At 44.7% G+C, this 17,235-nt stretch overlaps 1 protein-coding gene across 1 annotated transcript in view; it reads left to right on the top strand.

Annotated features, from left to right (window-relative positions):
• The first annotated feature begins 2,645 nt into the window (after positions 1–2,645).
• The window catches only part of LOC139365270 (trinucleotide repeat-containing gene 18 protein-like), a 104,808-nt gene continuing 90,218 nt past the window's right edge, over positions 2,646–17,235 (top strand). Inside the window, exon 1 of the mRNA XM_071102780.1 lies at positions 2,646–3,414. Coding sequence (XP_070958881.1) covers positions 3,216–3,414 — 199 coding nt within the window. The 5' untranslated portion in view covers positions 2,646–3,215. The remainder of the gene's footprint in view (positions 3,415–17,235) is intronic.

Genomic DNA, 17,235 nt, shown 5'->3' with positions numbered 1-17,235 from the left:
TGTGGTCCAATAGGAAGTAAAGGTAACTCTGGTCCTGTGGTCCAATATGAATTAAAGGTAACTCTGGTCCTGTGGTCCAATAGGAAGTAAAGGTAACTCTGGTCCTGTGGTCCAATATTAATTAAAGGTAACTCTGGTCCTGTGGTCCAATAGGAATTAAAGGTAACTCTGGTCCTGTGGTCCAATAGGAATTAAAGGTAACTCTGGTCCTGTGGTCCAATATGAATTAAAGGTAACTCTGGTCCTGTGGTCCAATAGGAAGTAAAGGTAACTCTGGTCCTGTGGTCCAATAGGAAGTAAAGGTAACTCTGGTCCTGTGGTCCAATATTAATTAAAGGTAACTCTGGTCCTGTGGTCCAATATTAATTAAAGGTAACTCTGGTCCTGTGGTCCAATAGGAATTAAAGGTAACTCTGGTCCTGTGGTCCAATAGGAATTAAAGGTAACTCTGGTCCTGTGGTCCAATAGGAATGAAAGGTAACTGTCCTTAGAATCTAATCTATAATAATTTTTATCAGCAGCTAGGTTGAGTCTGAGTGGGTAGAGACCTGTGGATGGGATTAGGGCTGTGAGAGATGGGTTATGGGTTCTTTAGAATGTTGAGAGGGTTTGATTTAACAGGTTGTGTTTTATGCCTTAAGCACCATGATAAACATACAGCCTACACCCCTCCTCTTGCATATAGGTGCCATTACAGACCTTAATTTATCACGGTCAAACAGCTGTTACATTAACACCCATAACACTGCTTATGACGCCCCTACACACTATAACAGCATTTATTGCGTTTAACAGGCCAGAGTCGCCCTCCCTCCTGCCTGACTGCAGAGCTGTGTGAGTCTCTGCTGCGGTCCTGAACTCTCTCTACACAGACTACTTCTATCAGCAAGCAACACCAGGGCCGCCTGGAAACCGACTCCCCCCCAAAATTCCCACTGCTTGTTTTTGAAGGCAGGGGCCATTTGAAACAGTCAGACTCCTTGGGCCATAATTGGTTTTTATAGATCTGGCGCTGGACCCAAGTGTATACATCCGGGTGACTGACACCTCCCTCGGCCAATCAGAGAGTGAGTTGCGGAGGTCCTTGTAAAAACAATGCGCGTTTCATTGCGGAGGATTTTAATGGTCTGACGAGGGGCCTTGTCTCCCCCCCCCCCCCGTTCCTTTAGGACGGCCCAGATGGACCACAGAACAGAACGGCCTGATAACAGTACAGAACCAAAGGATCGATTCAGACCAAAATACGGATTTTTACTGGTTTCTAAACACGTTTCCTTCTCAAGTAAGAGGCTAACTTGTTCTCCGTACTGTCACTCTCGTCGCCTAAAATCGCAAAACCTTGTTTTAAAAAAACTGTTTTACCATGTTTCTGCTTAAAGGTTAATCAGTAAAAAAAAGGCGGTGGGGTGGCTGTGTTTATCGTTACTTTGAAACGTTGTTGTTGGATCTGTTCGTTGTTAGATACAGGAGAACAACAGCGTTTACTGCGTTAAAGTTTAGTTTCATAATAATGGACCTGAGAAAAGTTTGAAACGTGGCCGCCGGAGCCTCTCCCTGCGCCGCATGGCCTGCAGCACCGCACCCCTCCACTAACCGGGTGTCTCGGTGCCTCGGAATCAAATATTATCGCTTCTTTATAGAAATATAAACCGTCCAAATAATGTGATTTAAAAAATAATAATATTTGATCAGATCTGCCGCCTGCCACGACTCAAAAATCCGCGGTGTGACCAGGCAACTCGCCACTCTGCCAGGTTGAAGGTTAAAATTCAACATTTAGCCCGTTGTTTACTAAAATAACGCACGAAAAAAGTATTATTTTACTTTTAATGAGACTTTTAGCGTATATTTATTTTTATAACACTGAAATAGCGTTTTGTTAACCTGTACCTAAGCAGACTGTATGTAGTCCACAACAAGAAGCAACTGCTTAGAAACCTGGGATTAATTACGGAGGATTTGGACGAGTTGACCATTCAGGTTTTCTTTTCCAGCACGAAAAGTCCGTTTTTTAATTGTTATGTTTTAATGCTTCAGATCGCCTACATAAGAGTCATTCAAGACTACCGTTTAGATAATTATTCTACATTAAAAACAACGCGAGACTAGCCGAGTCTACTCGCTTGGCTGCATTTGGCATAAAACACACATTAAATGTTATTATCGGGCTGTTTAGTGTGTTGTAAACACACACCAACTAAACAGACTCGGCAGTAGACTGCCATCTAATCTTTATAGAAATAGTGTTTTCTTACATTTGCAACCTTTTCTGTGACCAACACACGGTCGCCGAGGAGTGGTGTGAACAGCGGTCTGGGTGTGAACGGGCTGGGGTCAGATCCTCCAGGCGGCATCGGGGATATCTTAACACTAACTGCGGATCAAGAGGCTCCAACACACCGCTAAACTCTTCTGATCAACGAGACGGGCTCTTCTGCAACCGTATTTATCTCTATTTGTTTTAATATCTATTTGATGCGCCTGTGATATTTACGGTGTACTGGTTTTATATGGAGTCTTTGGTCCGTGGAGCTGGCTGGTTCAGGGCTGGCGGAACAACTCGGCCATCGAGGCTATTCTAGAAGGAATCCATATTATAGAAGGAATCCATTTGACGACGAGTGTTTTTGGCTGAGCGGTTTTTTTTTAATCATTGGGATCCTGATACCTCCAGTCTGTTCCAACTAACCGCTCAGTCCTCTGCCCCGTCAGCGGGAAGAGCGACGGCTTCACCGTCTGCCCGAGAGTCGCGGAAGAAACGCAGCTGGTCAACTATACCTTTTCAATAATCTTATTATTATTAGCACACAGTGGCTCATATGAAGGGTCTCTACAACCGCTTAACCGTTATTCCCATTTGCGCGTTTATGGAAGATTGTAAATTAAGTTTTTAAAGTGTTTTTCCAAACTGCGTCATTACCTCTCTAATGGACCGAGCTCCGTAGATTCCGGTAGGCTATTGGGTAAAAACGACTGAAAATTCCCTAAAAAAAACCCGTCTGTTACTAGTCTTATGATCTGACCTCGCCAGAGACAGACGTACGGTGTGATTGTATGTCAAGCGATTTGCTTGGTGTTTTTATAGGTCAGGATGTCGATGGGCATGGATCCACAGGGAGACCCACCGCCAGCCTAGCCTTTAGCGGCTCTTTGGGAACACTATCCCGGACACAGTGCTAGCTCCGGACGCCCCACTCCCCCCCACACACTGGAGAATGGATGGCCGAGATTTCGGACCCCCTCGGTCTGTCCATGTTCCCCCTCCCCTGTTGGCCATGGAGACCCGCCGACTCGGAGCTGCTGCAGCAGCCAGGAGGATCCCTCCCTCGCCCGGACACTTGGGCACAGGGCACCCAGCAAACCTCCACGTCGGGAAATTCCTTCCAACGGTCATGAACCTCCATCCACATCACAGTAAGATCTATATATCTATCTATCTATCGTTCTATCTATCTATCTATCTATCTATCTATCTATCTATCTATCTATCTATCTATCATAAACATATTGTCCTTCTGAAAAGAACAGTTGAATGCACAGTGGCTACAGGAGATATATAGGCTTTATGTAGGTATGAAACTTCACAGATATATATGCTTTATGTAAGTTAATGTAATGACACTTCACAGATATATAGGCTCTATGTAGGTTAATGTAGTAATGACACTTCACAGATATATAGGCTTTATGTAGGTTAATGTAGTAATGACGCTTCACAGATATATAGGCTCTATGTAGGTTAATGTAATGACACTTCACAGATATATAGGCTCTATGTAGGTTAATGTAGTAATGACGCTTCACAGATATATAGGCTCTATGTAGGTTAATGTAATGACACTTCACAGATATATAGGCTCTATGTAGGTTAATGTAGTAATGACACTTCACAGATATATATGCTTTATGTAAGTTAATGTAATGACACTTCACAGATATAGGCTTTATGTAGGTTAATGTAGTAATGACACTTCACAGATATATAGGCTTTATGTAGGTTAATGTAGTAATGACACTTCACAGATATATAGGCTCTATGTAGGTTAATGTAATGACACTTCACAGATATAGGCTTTATGTAAGTTAATGTAATGACACTTCACAGATATATAGGCTTTATGTAAGTTAATGTAATGACACTTCACAGATATATAGGCTTTATGTAGGTTAATGTAGTAATGACACTTCAGATATATAGGCTTTATGTAGGTTAATGTAGTAATGACACTTCACAGATATATAGGCTTTATGTAGGTTAATGTAGTAATGACACTTCACAGATATATAGGCTTTATGTAAGTTAATGTAGTCAAATCAAATCAAATTTATTTATATAGCCCTTCGTACATCAGCTGATATCTCAAAGTGCTGTACAGAAACCCAGCCTAAAACCCCAAACAGCAAGCAATGCAGGTGTAGAAGCACGGTGGCTAGGAAAAACTCCCTAGAAAGGCCAAAACCTAGGAAGAAACCTAGAGAGGAACCAGGCTATGTGGGGTGGCCAGTCCTCTTCTGGCTGTGCCGGGTGGAGATTATAACAGAACATGGCCAAGATGTTCAAATGTTCATAGATGACCAGCAGGGTCAAATAATAATAATCACAGTATTTGTCGAGGATGCAGCAAGTCAGCACCTCCAGGAGTAAATGTCAGTTGGCTTTTCATAGCCGATCATTGAGAGTATCTCTACAGCTCCTGCTCTCTCTAGAGAGTTGAAAACAGCAGGTCTGGGACGTGTAGCACGTCCGGTGAACAGGTCAGGGTTCCATAGCCGCAGGCAGAACAGTTGAAACTGGAGCAGCAGCACGGCCAGGTGGACTGGGGACAGCAAGGAGTCATCATGCCAGGTAGTCCTGAGGTATGGTCCTAGGGCTCAGGTCCTCCGAGAGAGAGAAAGAAAGAGCGAATTAGAGAGAACATACTTAAATTCACACAGGACACCGGATAGGACAGGAGAAGTACTCCAGATATAACAGACTGACCCCAGCCCCCCGACACATAAACTACTGCAGCATAAATACTGGAGGCTGAGACAGGAGGGGTCAGGAGACACTGTGGCCCCATCCGATGATATATACAGGAAGTACCAGGTAATAACATGGCTATATACAGGACGTACCAGGTAATAACATGGCTATATACAGGGAGTACCAGGTAATAACATGGTTCCTCTCTAGGTTTCTTCCTAGGTTCTGACCTTTCTAGGGAGTTTTTCCTAGCCACCGTGCTTCTACACCTGCATTGCTTGCTGTTTGGGAAGCTTTAGACTGGGTTTCTGTACAGCACTTTGAGATATCAGCTGATGTAAGAAGGACTTTATAAAATACATTTGATATACAGAGATCACCGAGTCGATGTGCAGGGGTACGAGGTAATTGAGGTAGCTATGTACATATAGGTAGGGGTAAAGTGACTAAGCAGCAGGATTGATGATAAACAGTAGCAGCAGTGTGTGTGTGTGTGTGTCAGTGTAAAGGCCTCAGCATGCCTCAGTTCAGCTGGTGGCCAGCCAAAGTTGGCTAGGACAACCCAACGAGTGTCCTCTCGTATTCCCTTAAAAGACCTTCACTTGGGGGAAAACAAGAAGGAGAAAAAAAAGAGCAATAGTACTGTTTGTCCATTTTCAGACGCCGTAGCCAGGATGCACTTCCTCAAAAATAGTATTGAGTTCATCTAAGATAACTGGATAGATCTTTGCGATGGGACAGAGTTGTGGATCGAATGTAAAACAGTCTCTCCGCTGCTCAACTAGAATCGGCTGTGCAGCTGCCAACGCCTCCAACATGTTGATCCGTTAGAGCCGACATCAACCCCAGAATTCATACCGCCGGAGCAAGACAGAAACTCAACAAGATAATCAACTTCATCTCCCCTCTGCATTCAAGCAGCCCTTTTACAGTGGATTATGTTTCTATCTGTGGATATGGGTCTGTTCTCTGAGTACTAGACATGTTCCTAGTGTGGATATGGGTCCGTTCTCTGAGTACCAGACATGTTCCTAGTGTGGATATGGGTCCGTTCTCTGAGTACTAGACATGTTTCTATCTGTGGATATGGGTCTGTTCTCTGAGTACTAGACATGTTTCTAGTGTGGAAATGGGTCTGTTCTCTGAGTACTAGACATGTTTCTAGTGTGGATATGGGTCTGTTCTCTGAGTGGTAGGTATGTTTCTAGTGTGGATATGGGTCCATTCTCTGAGTACTAGACAATTCATTGACCACTTAAGCAAGCTAAAGTGGTCAATGAATTGGCCAATGCGCCCTGTGTTGGCCTAACTACAGATGAACTGACCTCCAGAGAGGTACCGAACAGTGACATCACATGACCCCGTAGTGGGGTGCACCCTGTGTTGGCCATACTACAGATGAACTGACCTTCAGAGAGGTACCGAACAGTGACATCACATGACCCCCTAGTGTGGTGCACCCTGTGTTGGCCTAACTACAGATGAACTGACCTACAGAGAGGTACCTAACAGAGACATCACATGACCTCGTAGTGCGGTGCACCCTGTGTTGGCCTAACTACAGATGAACTGACCTACAGAGAGGTACCTAACAGAGACATCACATGACCTCGTAGTGCGGTGCACCCTGTGTTGGCCTAACTACAGATGAACTGACCTACAGAGAGGTACCGAACAGTGACATCACATGACCCCGTAGTGGGGTGCACCCTGTGTTGGCCTAACTACAGAACTGACCTACAGAAAGGTACCGAACAGTGACATCACATGACCCCGTAGTGGGGTGCACCCTGTGTTGGCCTTACTACAGATGAACTGACCTCCAGAGAGGTACCTAACAGTGACATCACATGACCCCGAAGCGGGAAATCAGACACACCGCGCTACAGACACCTCCCCTTTATGAGTAGTGTGCATTTAAAAAAATAATAATAATCTTTGTGAGAAAATATTATAGCACAGGCCTGTTCAATGTCTGAGCCGTGCTCTACGTATTGATTTCACTGCACTTCATTTTAGTGTTGTTGATGAGTATAATCCTGTTTTTGTTTTGTTTTTCATTTAAGAACATACCGTGTTGACATTCCTGATTGTACCTCTCAGCAGGCCTTAGACGAGTCGTGATCATATGGAATCAGGAATGTACCAACTGATCGTATATGGAATCAGGGATGTACCAACTGATCACATATGGAATCAGGGATGTACCAACTGATCATATATGGAATCAGGGATGTACCAACTGATCATATATGGAATCAGGGATGTGCCAACTGATCATATATGGAATCAGGGATGTACCAACTGATCAAATATGGAATCAGGGATGTACCAACTGATCATATATGGAATCAGGGATGTGCCAACTGATCATATATGGAATCAGGGATGTACCAACTGACCAAATATGGAATCAGGGCTGTACCTGATTCTTAAATAAACAACAAAATGCTACAGTAACTTTTGGCGTTTCGTTTTTCCGCTGTACAGAAACCGAACCGTGACCTCGGCGGCAGTACACACCGAACCGTGACCTCGACGGCAGTACATACCGAACCGTGACCTCGACGGCAGTACATACCAAACCGTGACCTCGACGGCAGTACATACCGAACCGTGACCTCGACGGCAGTACATACCGAACCGTGACCTCGACGGCAGTACATACCGAACCGTGACCTCGACGGCAGTACATACCGAACCGTGACCTCGACGGCAGTACATACCGAACCGTGACCTCGACGGCAGTACATACCGAACCGTGACCTCGACGGCAGTACACACCGAACCGTGACCTCGACGGCAGTACACACCGAACCGTGACCTCGACGGCAGTACATACCGAACCGTGACCTCGGCGGCAGTACACACCGAACCGTGACCTCGACGGCAGTACACACCGAACCGTGACCTCGACGGCAGTACATACCGAACCGTGACCTCGGCGGCAGTACATACCGAACCGTGGCCTCGGCGGCAGTACATACCGAACCGTGGCCTCGGCGGCAGTACACACCGAACCGTGACCTCGGCGGCAGTACACACCGAACCGTGACCTCGGCGGCAGTACACACCGAACCGTGACCTCGACGGCAGTACATACCGAACCGTGACCTCGGCGGCAGTACACACCGAACCGTGACCTCGGCGGCAGTACACACCGAACCGTGACCTCGGCGGCAGTACACACCGAACCGTGACCTCGGCGGCAGTACATACCGAACCGTGACGGCAGTACATACCGAACCGTGACCTCGGCGGCAGTACATACCGAACCGTGACGGCAGTACATACCGAACCGTGACCTCTGTACAGTACACGGCGAACATTTATATAACCCTTTATGCTGGAGACCAGACCTCTGGTAACGTGGGTCATATTTATATAACCCTGGAGACCAGACCTCTGGTAACATGGGTCATATTTATATAACCCTGGAGACCAGACCTCTGGTAACGTGGGTCATATTTATATAACCCTGGAGACCAGACCTCTGGTAATGTGGGTCATATTTATATAACCCTGGAGACCAGACCTCTGGTAACGTGGGTCATATTTATATAACCCTGGAGACCAGACCTCTGGTAACGTGGGTCATATTTATATAACCCTGGAGACCAGACCTCTGGTAACGTGGGTCATATTTATATAACCCTGGAGACCAGACCTCTGGTAAAAATGATACAAGTCTACTCAGACTGGTCTGTGCTCTTGGTTATAACAGATGATACATTGTATCAACATAAAGTCAACTCAGACTGGTCTGTGCTCTTGATTATAACAGATGATACATTGTATCAACATAAAGTCTATTCAGACTGGTCTGTGCTCTTGGTTATAACAGATGATACATTGTATCAACATAAAGTCTACTCAGACTGGTCTGTGCTCTTGGTTATAACAGGTGATACATTGTATCAACATAAAGTCAACTCAGACTGGTCTGTGCTCTTGGTTATAACAGATGATACATTGTATCAACATAAAGTCAACTCAGACTGGTCTGTGCTCTTGGTTATAACAGGTGATACATTGTATCAACATAAAGTCTACTCAGACTGGTCTGTGCTCTTGGTTATAACAGATGAAATGATACATTGTATCAACATTGGAGCAGTGAGCGAAGCCAGCAATGTAACGAATGTAGAAATCTAACAACCGATGACTCATCAGGGTCTGGTGTCTGCATCCCTACTGCCAACGCTGACGGAAGAATAGATGTTTATGAAGAGGGGGAACGGAGAGACGCGAGCGACTGAAGACTGGTAGGGGATGTTAGCGCGTGGATTACAGCTGCAACACGTGATCTGCGCATAAAAGCGGAGAGGGACGTTGGACCTGCGCGTGCGTTCAAGAGACAAGTGGCAGTTGGGTTTAAATTCAACAGGATTTCAACAGCGGGTTTGTTATTGATCGGTAGGGAGTGTCGTAGGAAACGGGTACTACGGTGTTCTGAAATGTTTTGGTGTTACCGTGCAAAAAATACTACTGTGCATGTGACTACATTTTAAAAAAAGCGTATTGTTGTTTTGGACTATTCTCATTAGACTATTCATAACATTAGACCTTTTAAAAATATCTAATTTTATGTAACCTTTGAGATTAGTCTTATTTCCAGTTTTAATGCAAGATATGAATTTGCCACAATGTTTGTTATTCAAATGATGTATTTCATAAACTGAAATGGAATTAAGTAAATAGCCCACATGAACTTGAAAAATGTATTAAAGGTTTTGTTTTTCCAGGTTTCAGGGTTTTCACTCACAAACACATGTTGTTTTAATAGAAGGAAAACAACATAGAAAATCCAAAGTCCACAATGATGCTTAAACCACATCAGGAGACCACTACTGAGGTTTGGGGGGAAATCTGAGACATTTCGATTTTTGGGTGAAGTTACCCTTTAATTCAAGTGAGAACCGAGCAAGAGGTTGTTGTTTAGCACCGAGCAAGAGGCTGTTGTTGTTTAGCGCCGAGCAAGAGGCCGTTGTTGTTTAGCGCCCGGCAAGGGGAGGTTGTCGTTGTTGTTGTTTAGCGCCCGGTAAGGGGAGGCTGTTGTTGTTGTTGTTGTTTAGCGCCCGGCAAGGGGAGGTTGTTGTTGTTGTTTAGTGCCCGGCAAGGGGACGCTGTTGTTGTTGTTGTTGTTTAGCGCCCGGCAAGGGGAGGCTGTTGTTGTTGTTTGGACTCATCGTTAGTGTTTACTGGTGGGAGGGGTAGAACCGTCAAGAGAGCGTGGTGAGGACAGGGGAATGTGTGTGTGTGTCTGTTAGTGTTTACGTGTGTGTGTGTTTTCTTGCTGGTCATCAGAAGTGATATGATTTCTCAGCTCCACAACCATCTCTAAATACTTGTGTGATTTGTAGCTGTGGGGGAGTAGAGGTGAGGTGTGTGTGTGTGTTGCAGCGCAGTCTGGCAGTTGAAATACTTTTCCATGAGAGGAGCCATTTTGTTCACACACAGTTTTTTGTTGAAGTTTTTTTTTGTGGAATTTCAGATAAATATCCTCTGGTTGCTTCTCCTCTCCAGAATGAAGGATATTTATCTCTGGTGACCCACCTTCTCCTCTCCAGAATGAAGGGTATTTATCTCTGGTGACCCACCTTCTCCTCTCCAGAATGAAGGGTATTTATCTCTAGTGACCCACCTTCTCCTCTCCAGAATGAAGGGTATTTATCTCTAGTGACCCACCTTCTCCTCTCCAGAATGAAGGGTATTTATCTCTAGTGACCCACCTTCTCCTCTCCAGAATGAAGGGTATTTATCTCTAGTGACCCACCTTCTCCTCTCCAGAATGAAGGGTATTTATCTCTAGTGACCCACCTTCTCCTCTCCAGAATGAAGGGTATTTATCTCTAGTGACCCACCTTCTCCTCTCCAAAATGAAGGGTATTTATCTCTAGTGACCCACCTTCTCCTCTCCAGAATGAAGGGTATTTATCTCTAGTGACCCACCTTCTCCTCTCCAGAATGAAGGGTATTTATCTCTAGTGACCCACCTTCTCCTCTCCAGAATGAAGGGTATTTATCTCTAGTGACCCACCTTCTCCTCTCCAGAATGAAGGGTATTTATCTCTAGTGACCCACCTTCTCCTCTCCAAAATGAAGGGTATTTATCTCTAGTGACCCACCTTCTCCTCTCCAGAATGAAGGGTATTTATCTCTAGTGACCCACCTTCTCCTCTCCAGAATGAAGGGTATTTATCTCTAGTGACCCACCTTCTCCTCTCCAGAATGAAGGGTATTTATCTCTAGTGACCCACCTTCTCCTCTCCAGAATGAAGGATATTTATCTCTAGTGACCCACCTTCTCCTCTCCAGAATGAAGGATATTTATCTCTGGTGACCCACCTTCTCCTCTCCAGAATGAAGGGTATTTATCTCTAGTGACCCACCTTCTCCTCTCCAGAATGAAGGGTATTTATCTCTAGTGACCCACCTTCTCCTCTCCAGAATGAAGGGTATTTAACTCTAGTGACCCACCTTCTCCTCTCCTCTCCAGAATGAAGGGTATTTATCTCTAGTGACCCACCTTCTCCTCTCCAGAATGAAGGGTATTTATCTTTAGTGACCCACCTTCTCCTCTCCTCTCCAGAATGAAGGGTATTTATCTCTGGTGACCCACCTTCTCCTCTCCAGAATGAAGGATATTTATCTCTGGTGACCCACCTTCTCCTCTGCTCTCCAGAATGAAGGGTATTTATCTCTGGTGACCCACCTTCTCCTCTCCAGAATGAAGGATATTTATCTCTAGTGACCCACCTTCTCCTCTCCAGAATGAAGGATATTTATCTCTGGTGACCCACCTTCTCCTTTCCAGAATGAAGGATATTTATCTCTGGTGACCCACGTTCTCCTCTCCAGAATGAAGGGTATTTATCTCTAGTGACCCACCTTCTCCTCTCCAGAATGAAGGGTATTTATCTCTGGTGACCCACCTTCTCTCCAGAATAAAGGGTATTTATCTCTAGTGACCCACCTTCTCCTCTCCAGAATGAAGGGTATTTATCTCTGGTGACCCACCTTCTCCTCTCCTCTCCAGAATGAAGGGTATTTATCTCTAGTGACCCACCTTCTCCTCTACAGAATGAAGGGTATTTATCTCTAGTGACCCACCTTCCCCTCTCAAGAATGAAGGGTATTTATCTCTAGTGACCCACCTTCACCTCTCCTCTCCAGAATGAAGGGTATTTATCTCTGGTGACCCATCTTCTCCTCTCCAGAATGAAGGATATTTATCTCTGGTGACCCACCCTCTCCTCTCCAGAATGAAGGGTATTTATCTCTAGTGACCCACCTTCTCCTCTCCAGAATGAAGGATATTTATCTCTAGTGACCCACCTTCTCCTCTCCAGAATGAAGGATATTTATCTCTGGTGACCCACCTTCTCCTCTCCAGAATGAAGGGTATTTATCTCTGGTGACCCACCTTATCCTCTCCAGAATGAAGGATATTTATCTCTGGTGACCCACCTTCTCCTCTCCAGAATGAAGGGTATTTATCTCTAGTGACCCACCTTCTCCTCTCCAGAATGAAGGATATTTATCTCTGGTGACCCACCTTCTCCTCTCCAGAATGAAGGGTATTTATCTCTGGTGACCCACCTTATCCTCTCCAGAATGAAGGATATTTATCTCTGGTGACCCACCTTCTCCTCTCCAGAATGAAGGGTATTTATCTCTAGTGACCCACCTTCTCCTCTCCAGAATGAAGGGCATTTATCTCTAGTGACCCACCTTCACCTCTCCTCTCCAGAATGAAGGGTATTTATCTCTAGTGACCCACCTTCCCCTCTCCTCTCCAGAATGAAGGGTATTTATCTCTAGTGACCCACCTTCACCTCTCCTCTCCAGAATGAAGGGTATTTATCTCTGGTGACCCACCTTCTCCTCTCCAGAATGAAGGGTATTTATCTCTAGTGACCCACCTTCACCTCTCCTTTCCAGAATGAAGGGTATTTATCTCTAGTGACCCACCTTCCCCTCTCCTCTCCAGAATGAAGGGTATTTATCTCTAGTGACCCACCTTCACCTCTCCTCTCCAGAATGAAGGGTATTTATCTCTGGTGACCCACCTTCTCCTCTCCAGAATGAAGGATATTTATCTCTGGTGACCCACCTTCTCCTCTCATCTCCAGAATGAAGGGTATTTATCTCTAGTGACCCACCTTCTCCTCTCCTCTCCAGAATGAAGGGTATTTATCTCTAGTGACCCACCTTCTCCTCTCCAGAATGAAGGGTATTTATCTCTGGTGACCCACCTTCTCCTCTCCAGAATGAAGGGTATTTATCTCTAGTGACCCACCTTCTCCTCTCCAGAATGAAGGGTATTTATCTCTAGTGACCCACCTTCACCTCTCCTCTCCAGAATGAAGGGTATTTATCTCTAGTGACTCACCTTTTCCTCTCCTCTCCAAAATGAAGGGTATTTATCTCTAGTGACCCACCTTCTCCTCTCCTCTCCAGAATGAAGGATATTTATCTCTGGTGACCCACCTTCTCCTCTCCAGAATGAAGGGTATTTATCTCTAGTGACCCACCTTCTCCTCTCCTCTCCAGAATGAAGGGTATTTATCTCTAGTGACCCACCTTCTCCTCTCCTCTCCAGAATGAAGGGTATTTATCTCTAGTGACCCACCTTCTCCTCTCCAGAATGAAGGGTATTTATCTCTAGTGACCCACCTTCTCCTCTCCTCTCCAGAATGAAGGGTATTTATCTCTAGTGACCCACCTTCTCCTCTCCTCTCCAGAATGAAGGGTATTTAACTCTAGTGACCCACCTTCTCTCCTCTCCAGAATGAAGGGTATTTATCTCTAGGGACTCACCTTCTCCTCTCCAGAATGAAGGGTATTTATCTCTAGTGACCCACCTTCTCTCCAGAATGAAGGGTATTTATCTCTAGTGACCCACCTTCTCCTCTCCAGAATGAAGGGTATTTATCTCTAGTGACCCACCTTCTCCTCTCCAGAATGAAGGGTATTTATCTCTAGTGACCCACCTTCTCCTCTCCAGAATGAAGGGTCTTTATCTCTGGTGAAATTCTACCATGGATCTGTGTGTGTAGTTGGGTTTAGAGGCTGAGTTGTTTGTCAGGTAGTGACGTCAGACCCTGGGTATTTTAACATGCCATGACACACACACACACACACACACACCACCCCCGTAACAAGCCCAACCCTCTGTGTGTGACAGCTGCTGTGTGTGGGGGAGTGAGGAGAGGATTGTGGGTGTATGTACGCACATTGTGTGTGTGAGCAAGTGTTGGTACAGTGTGTGTGTTGGTACAGTGTGTGTGTGTGTGTGTTGGTGCAGTGTGTTGGTGCAGTGTGTGTGTGTGTGTGTGTTGGTGCAGTGTGTGTGTGTGTTGGTGCAGTGTGTGTGTGTGTGTGTTGGTGCAGTGTGTGTGTGTGTGGTCATTCTATCAGTGACAGCTTTATGCTATCTTGTTTCCCCTCTATTCGTCTAAGACACACTGTGTGAGCGCTGACCAGTGGACATGGTGCCATGGTAACAGACTCAGCCTGTAAGCGTTCCCTACTCCTCTCTTCTTCTGTGGTTTGTATTTTATAATGGAGCTCTAGTGGTTTATATGAATGGATCTCTAGTGGTTTATATGGATGGAGCTCTAGTGGTGTATATGGATGGAGCTCTAGTGGTGTATATGGATGGAGCTCTAGTGGTGTATATGAATGGAGCTCTAGTGGTTTATATGGATGGGGCTCTAGTGGTTTATATGGATGGAGCTCTAGTGGTGTATATGGATGGAGCTCTAGTGGTGTATATGAATGGAGCTCTAGTGGTTTATATGAATGGAGCTCTAGTGGTTTATATGAATGAAGCTCTAGTGGTTTATATGGATGGATCTCTAGTGGTTTATATGAATGGAGCTCTAGTGGTTTATATGAATGGAGCTCTAGTGGTGTATATGAATGGAGCTCTAGTGGTTTATATGAATGGAGCTCTAGTGGTGTATATGAATGGAGCTCTAGTGGTTTATATGAATGAAGCTCTAGTGGTTTATATGGATGGATCTTTAGTGGTTTATATGAATGGAGCTCTAGTGGTTTATATGGATGGAGCTCTAGTGGTGTATATGAATGGAGCTCTAGTGGTGTATATGAATGGGGCTCTAGTGGTGTATATGAATGGAGCTCTAGTGGTGTATATGAATGGAGCTCTAGTGGTGTATATGAATGGAGCTCTAGTGGTTTATATGGATGGAGCTCTAGTGGTTTATATGGATGGAGCTCTAGTGGTGTATATGGATGGAGCTCTAGTGGTTTATATGAATGGAGCTCTAGTGGTTTATATGAATGGAGCTCTAGTGGTTTATATGGATGGAGCTCTAGTGGTGTATATGAATGGAGCTCTAGTGGTTTATATGGATGGAGCTCTAGTGGTGTATATGGATGGAGCTCTAGTGGTTTATATGGATGGAGCTCTAGTGGTTTATATGGATGGAGCTCTAGTGGTTTATATGGATGGAGCTCTAGTGGTGTATATGAATGGAGCTCTAGTGGTGTATATGAATGGAGCTCTAGTGGTTTATATGAATGGAGCTCTAGTGGTTTATATGAATGGAGCTCTAGTGGTTTATATGGATGGAGCTCTAGTGGTTTATATGGATGGAGCTCTAGTGGTGTATATGAATGGAGCTCTAGTGGTTTATATGGATGGAGCTCTAGTGGTTTATATAAATGGAGCTCTAGTGGTGTATATGGATGGAGCTCTAGTGGTGTATATGAATGGAGCTCTAGTGGTGTATATGGATGGAGCTCTAGTGGTGTATATGAATGGAGCTCTAGTGGTTTATATGGATGGAGCTCTAGTGGTGTATATGAATGGAGCTCTAGTGGTTTATATGGATGGAGCTCTAGTGGTGTATATGGATGGAGCTCTAGTGGTTTATATGGATGGAGCTCTAGTGGTTTATATGGATGGAGCTCTAGTGGTTTATATGAATGTAACCCTCCAGACCAGATAAATGTGTTCTAAGTCCAGGTGTGATGTCATAGCCGATACCCCATTATGTCAGCAGACGTCTTTTGAATCTGATTTCAGATCAGATATTTATTCTGAAATATCAACGCAACATGCAGCAGTCTCGATGATTTTTCTGAATAAATCCATTAGTCTCTAATCTATTGATTTCACTTGACTGGGAATACAGATTGTTGGTCACAGAGACCTGAATAAAATGGGCCTCGCGACTGTATTTCTGTGGATTCAAATTTCCATCGATTTTAAAATGCAATTGTGTCCGTTGTCCGTATCCCATGTGGCACTCTGTTCACAACGTTGACATCAACTAACCGCTTGACCACACAATGGTTTTGCGGTTGTGAGGCCAAATTCTTGAAAACGGTGGAGGCTGGCATATGGTAGAGAAATGAACATTCAATTTTCTGGCAACAGCTCTGGTGGACATTCCTGCAGTCAGCATGCCAATTGCACGCTCCCTCAACTTGAGACATCTGACAAAACTGCACATTGTAGAGTGGCCTTTTATTGTCCCCAGCACAAGGTGCACCTGTGTAATGATCATGTTGTTTAATCAGCTTCTTGATATGCCACACCTGTCAAGTGGATGGATTATCTTGGCAAAGGAGAAATGCTCACTAACAGGAATGTAAACAAATTTGTGTACAAGATTGGAGAGAAATACGTTTTTTTGTGCGTATGGAACATTTCTGGGATCTTTTATTTCAGCTCATGAAACCAACACTTTACATTATGTGTTTATATTGTTCTGTGTAACAAGAGTTTTATAAAGTAGACATGTTAAGCACAGTAGGGTTCAAATCTTTATACACTGCTCAAAAAAATAAAGGGAACAATTAAACAACACAATGTAACTCCAAGTGATTTCACAGAAGTGTAATTGAAACTGTCCACTTAGGAAGGAACACTGATTGACAATACATTCCACATGCTGTTGTGCAAATGGAATAGACAACAGGTGGAAATTATAGGCAATTAGCAAGACACCCCCAATAAAGGAGTGGTTCTGCAGGTGGTAACCACAGACAACCTCTCAGTTCCTATGCTTCCTGGCATGTTTTGGTCACTTTTGAATGCTGGCGGTGCTTTCACTCTAGTGGTAGCATGAGACGGAGTCTACAACCCACACAAGTGGCTCAGGTATTGCAGCTCATCCAGGATGGCACATCAATGCGAGCTGTGGCAAGAAGGTTTGCTGTGTCTGTCAGCGTAGTGTCCAGAGCATGGAGGCGCTACCAGGAGACAGGCCAGTACATCAGGAGACGTGGAG

Source organism: Oncorhynchus clarkii, chromosome 13 (assembly GCF_045791955.1).
Source record: "Oncorhynchus clarkii lewisi isolate Uvic-CL-2024 chromosome 13, UVic_Ocla_1.0, whole genome shotgun sequence".
Classification (NCBI taxonomy): domain Eukaryota; kingdom Metazoa; phylum Chordata; class Actinopteri; order Salmoniformes; family Salmonidae; genus Oncorhynchus; species Oncorhynchus clarkii.
Note: the sequence above shows the minus strand (reverse complement) of the source record. Positions and strands in the feature narration are given on the sequence as shown.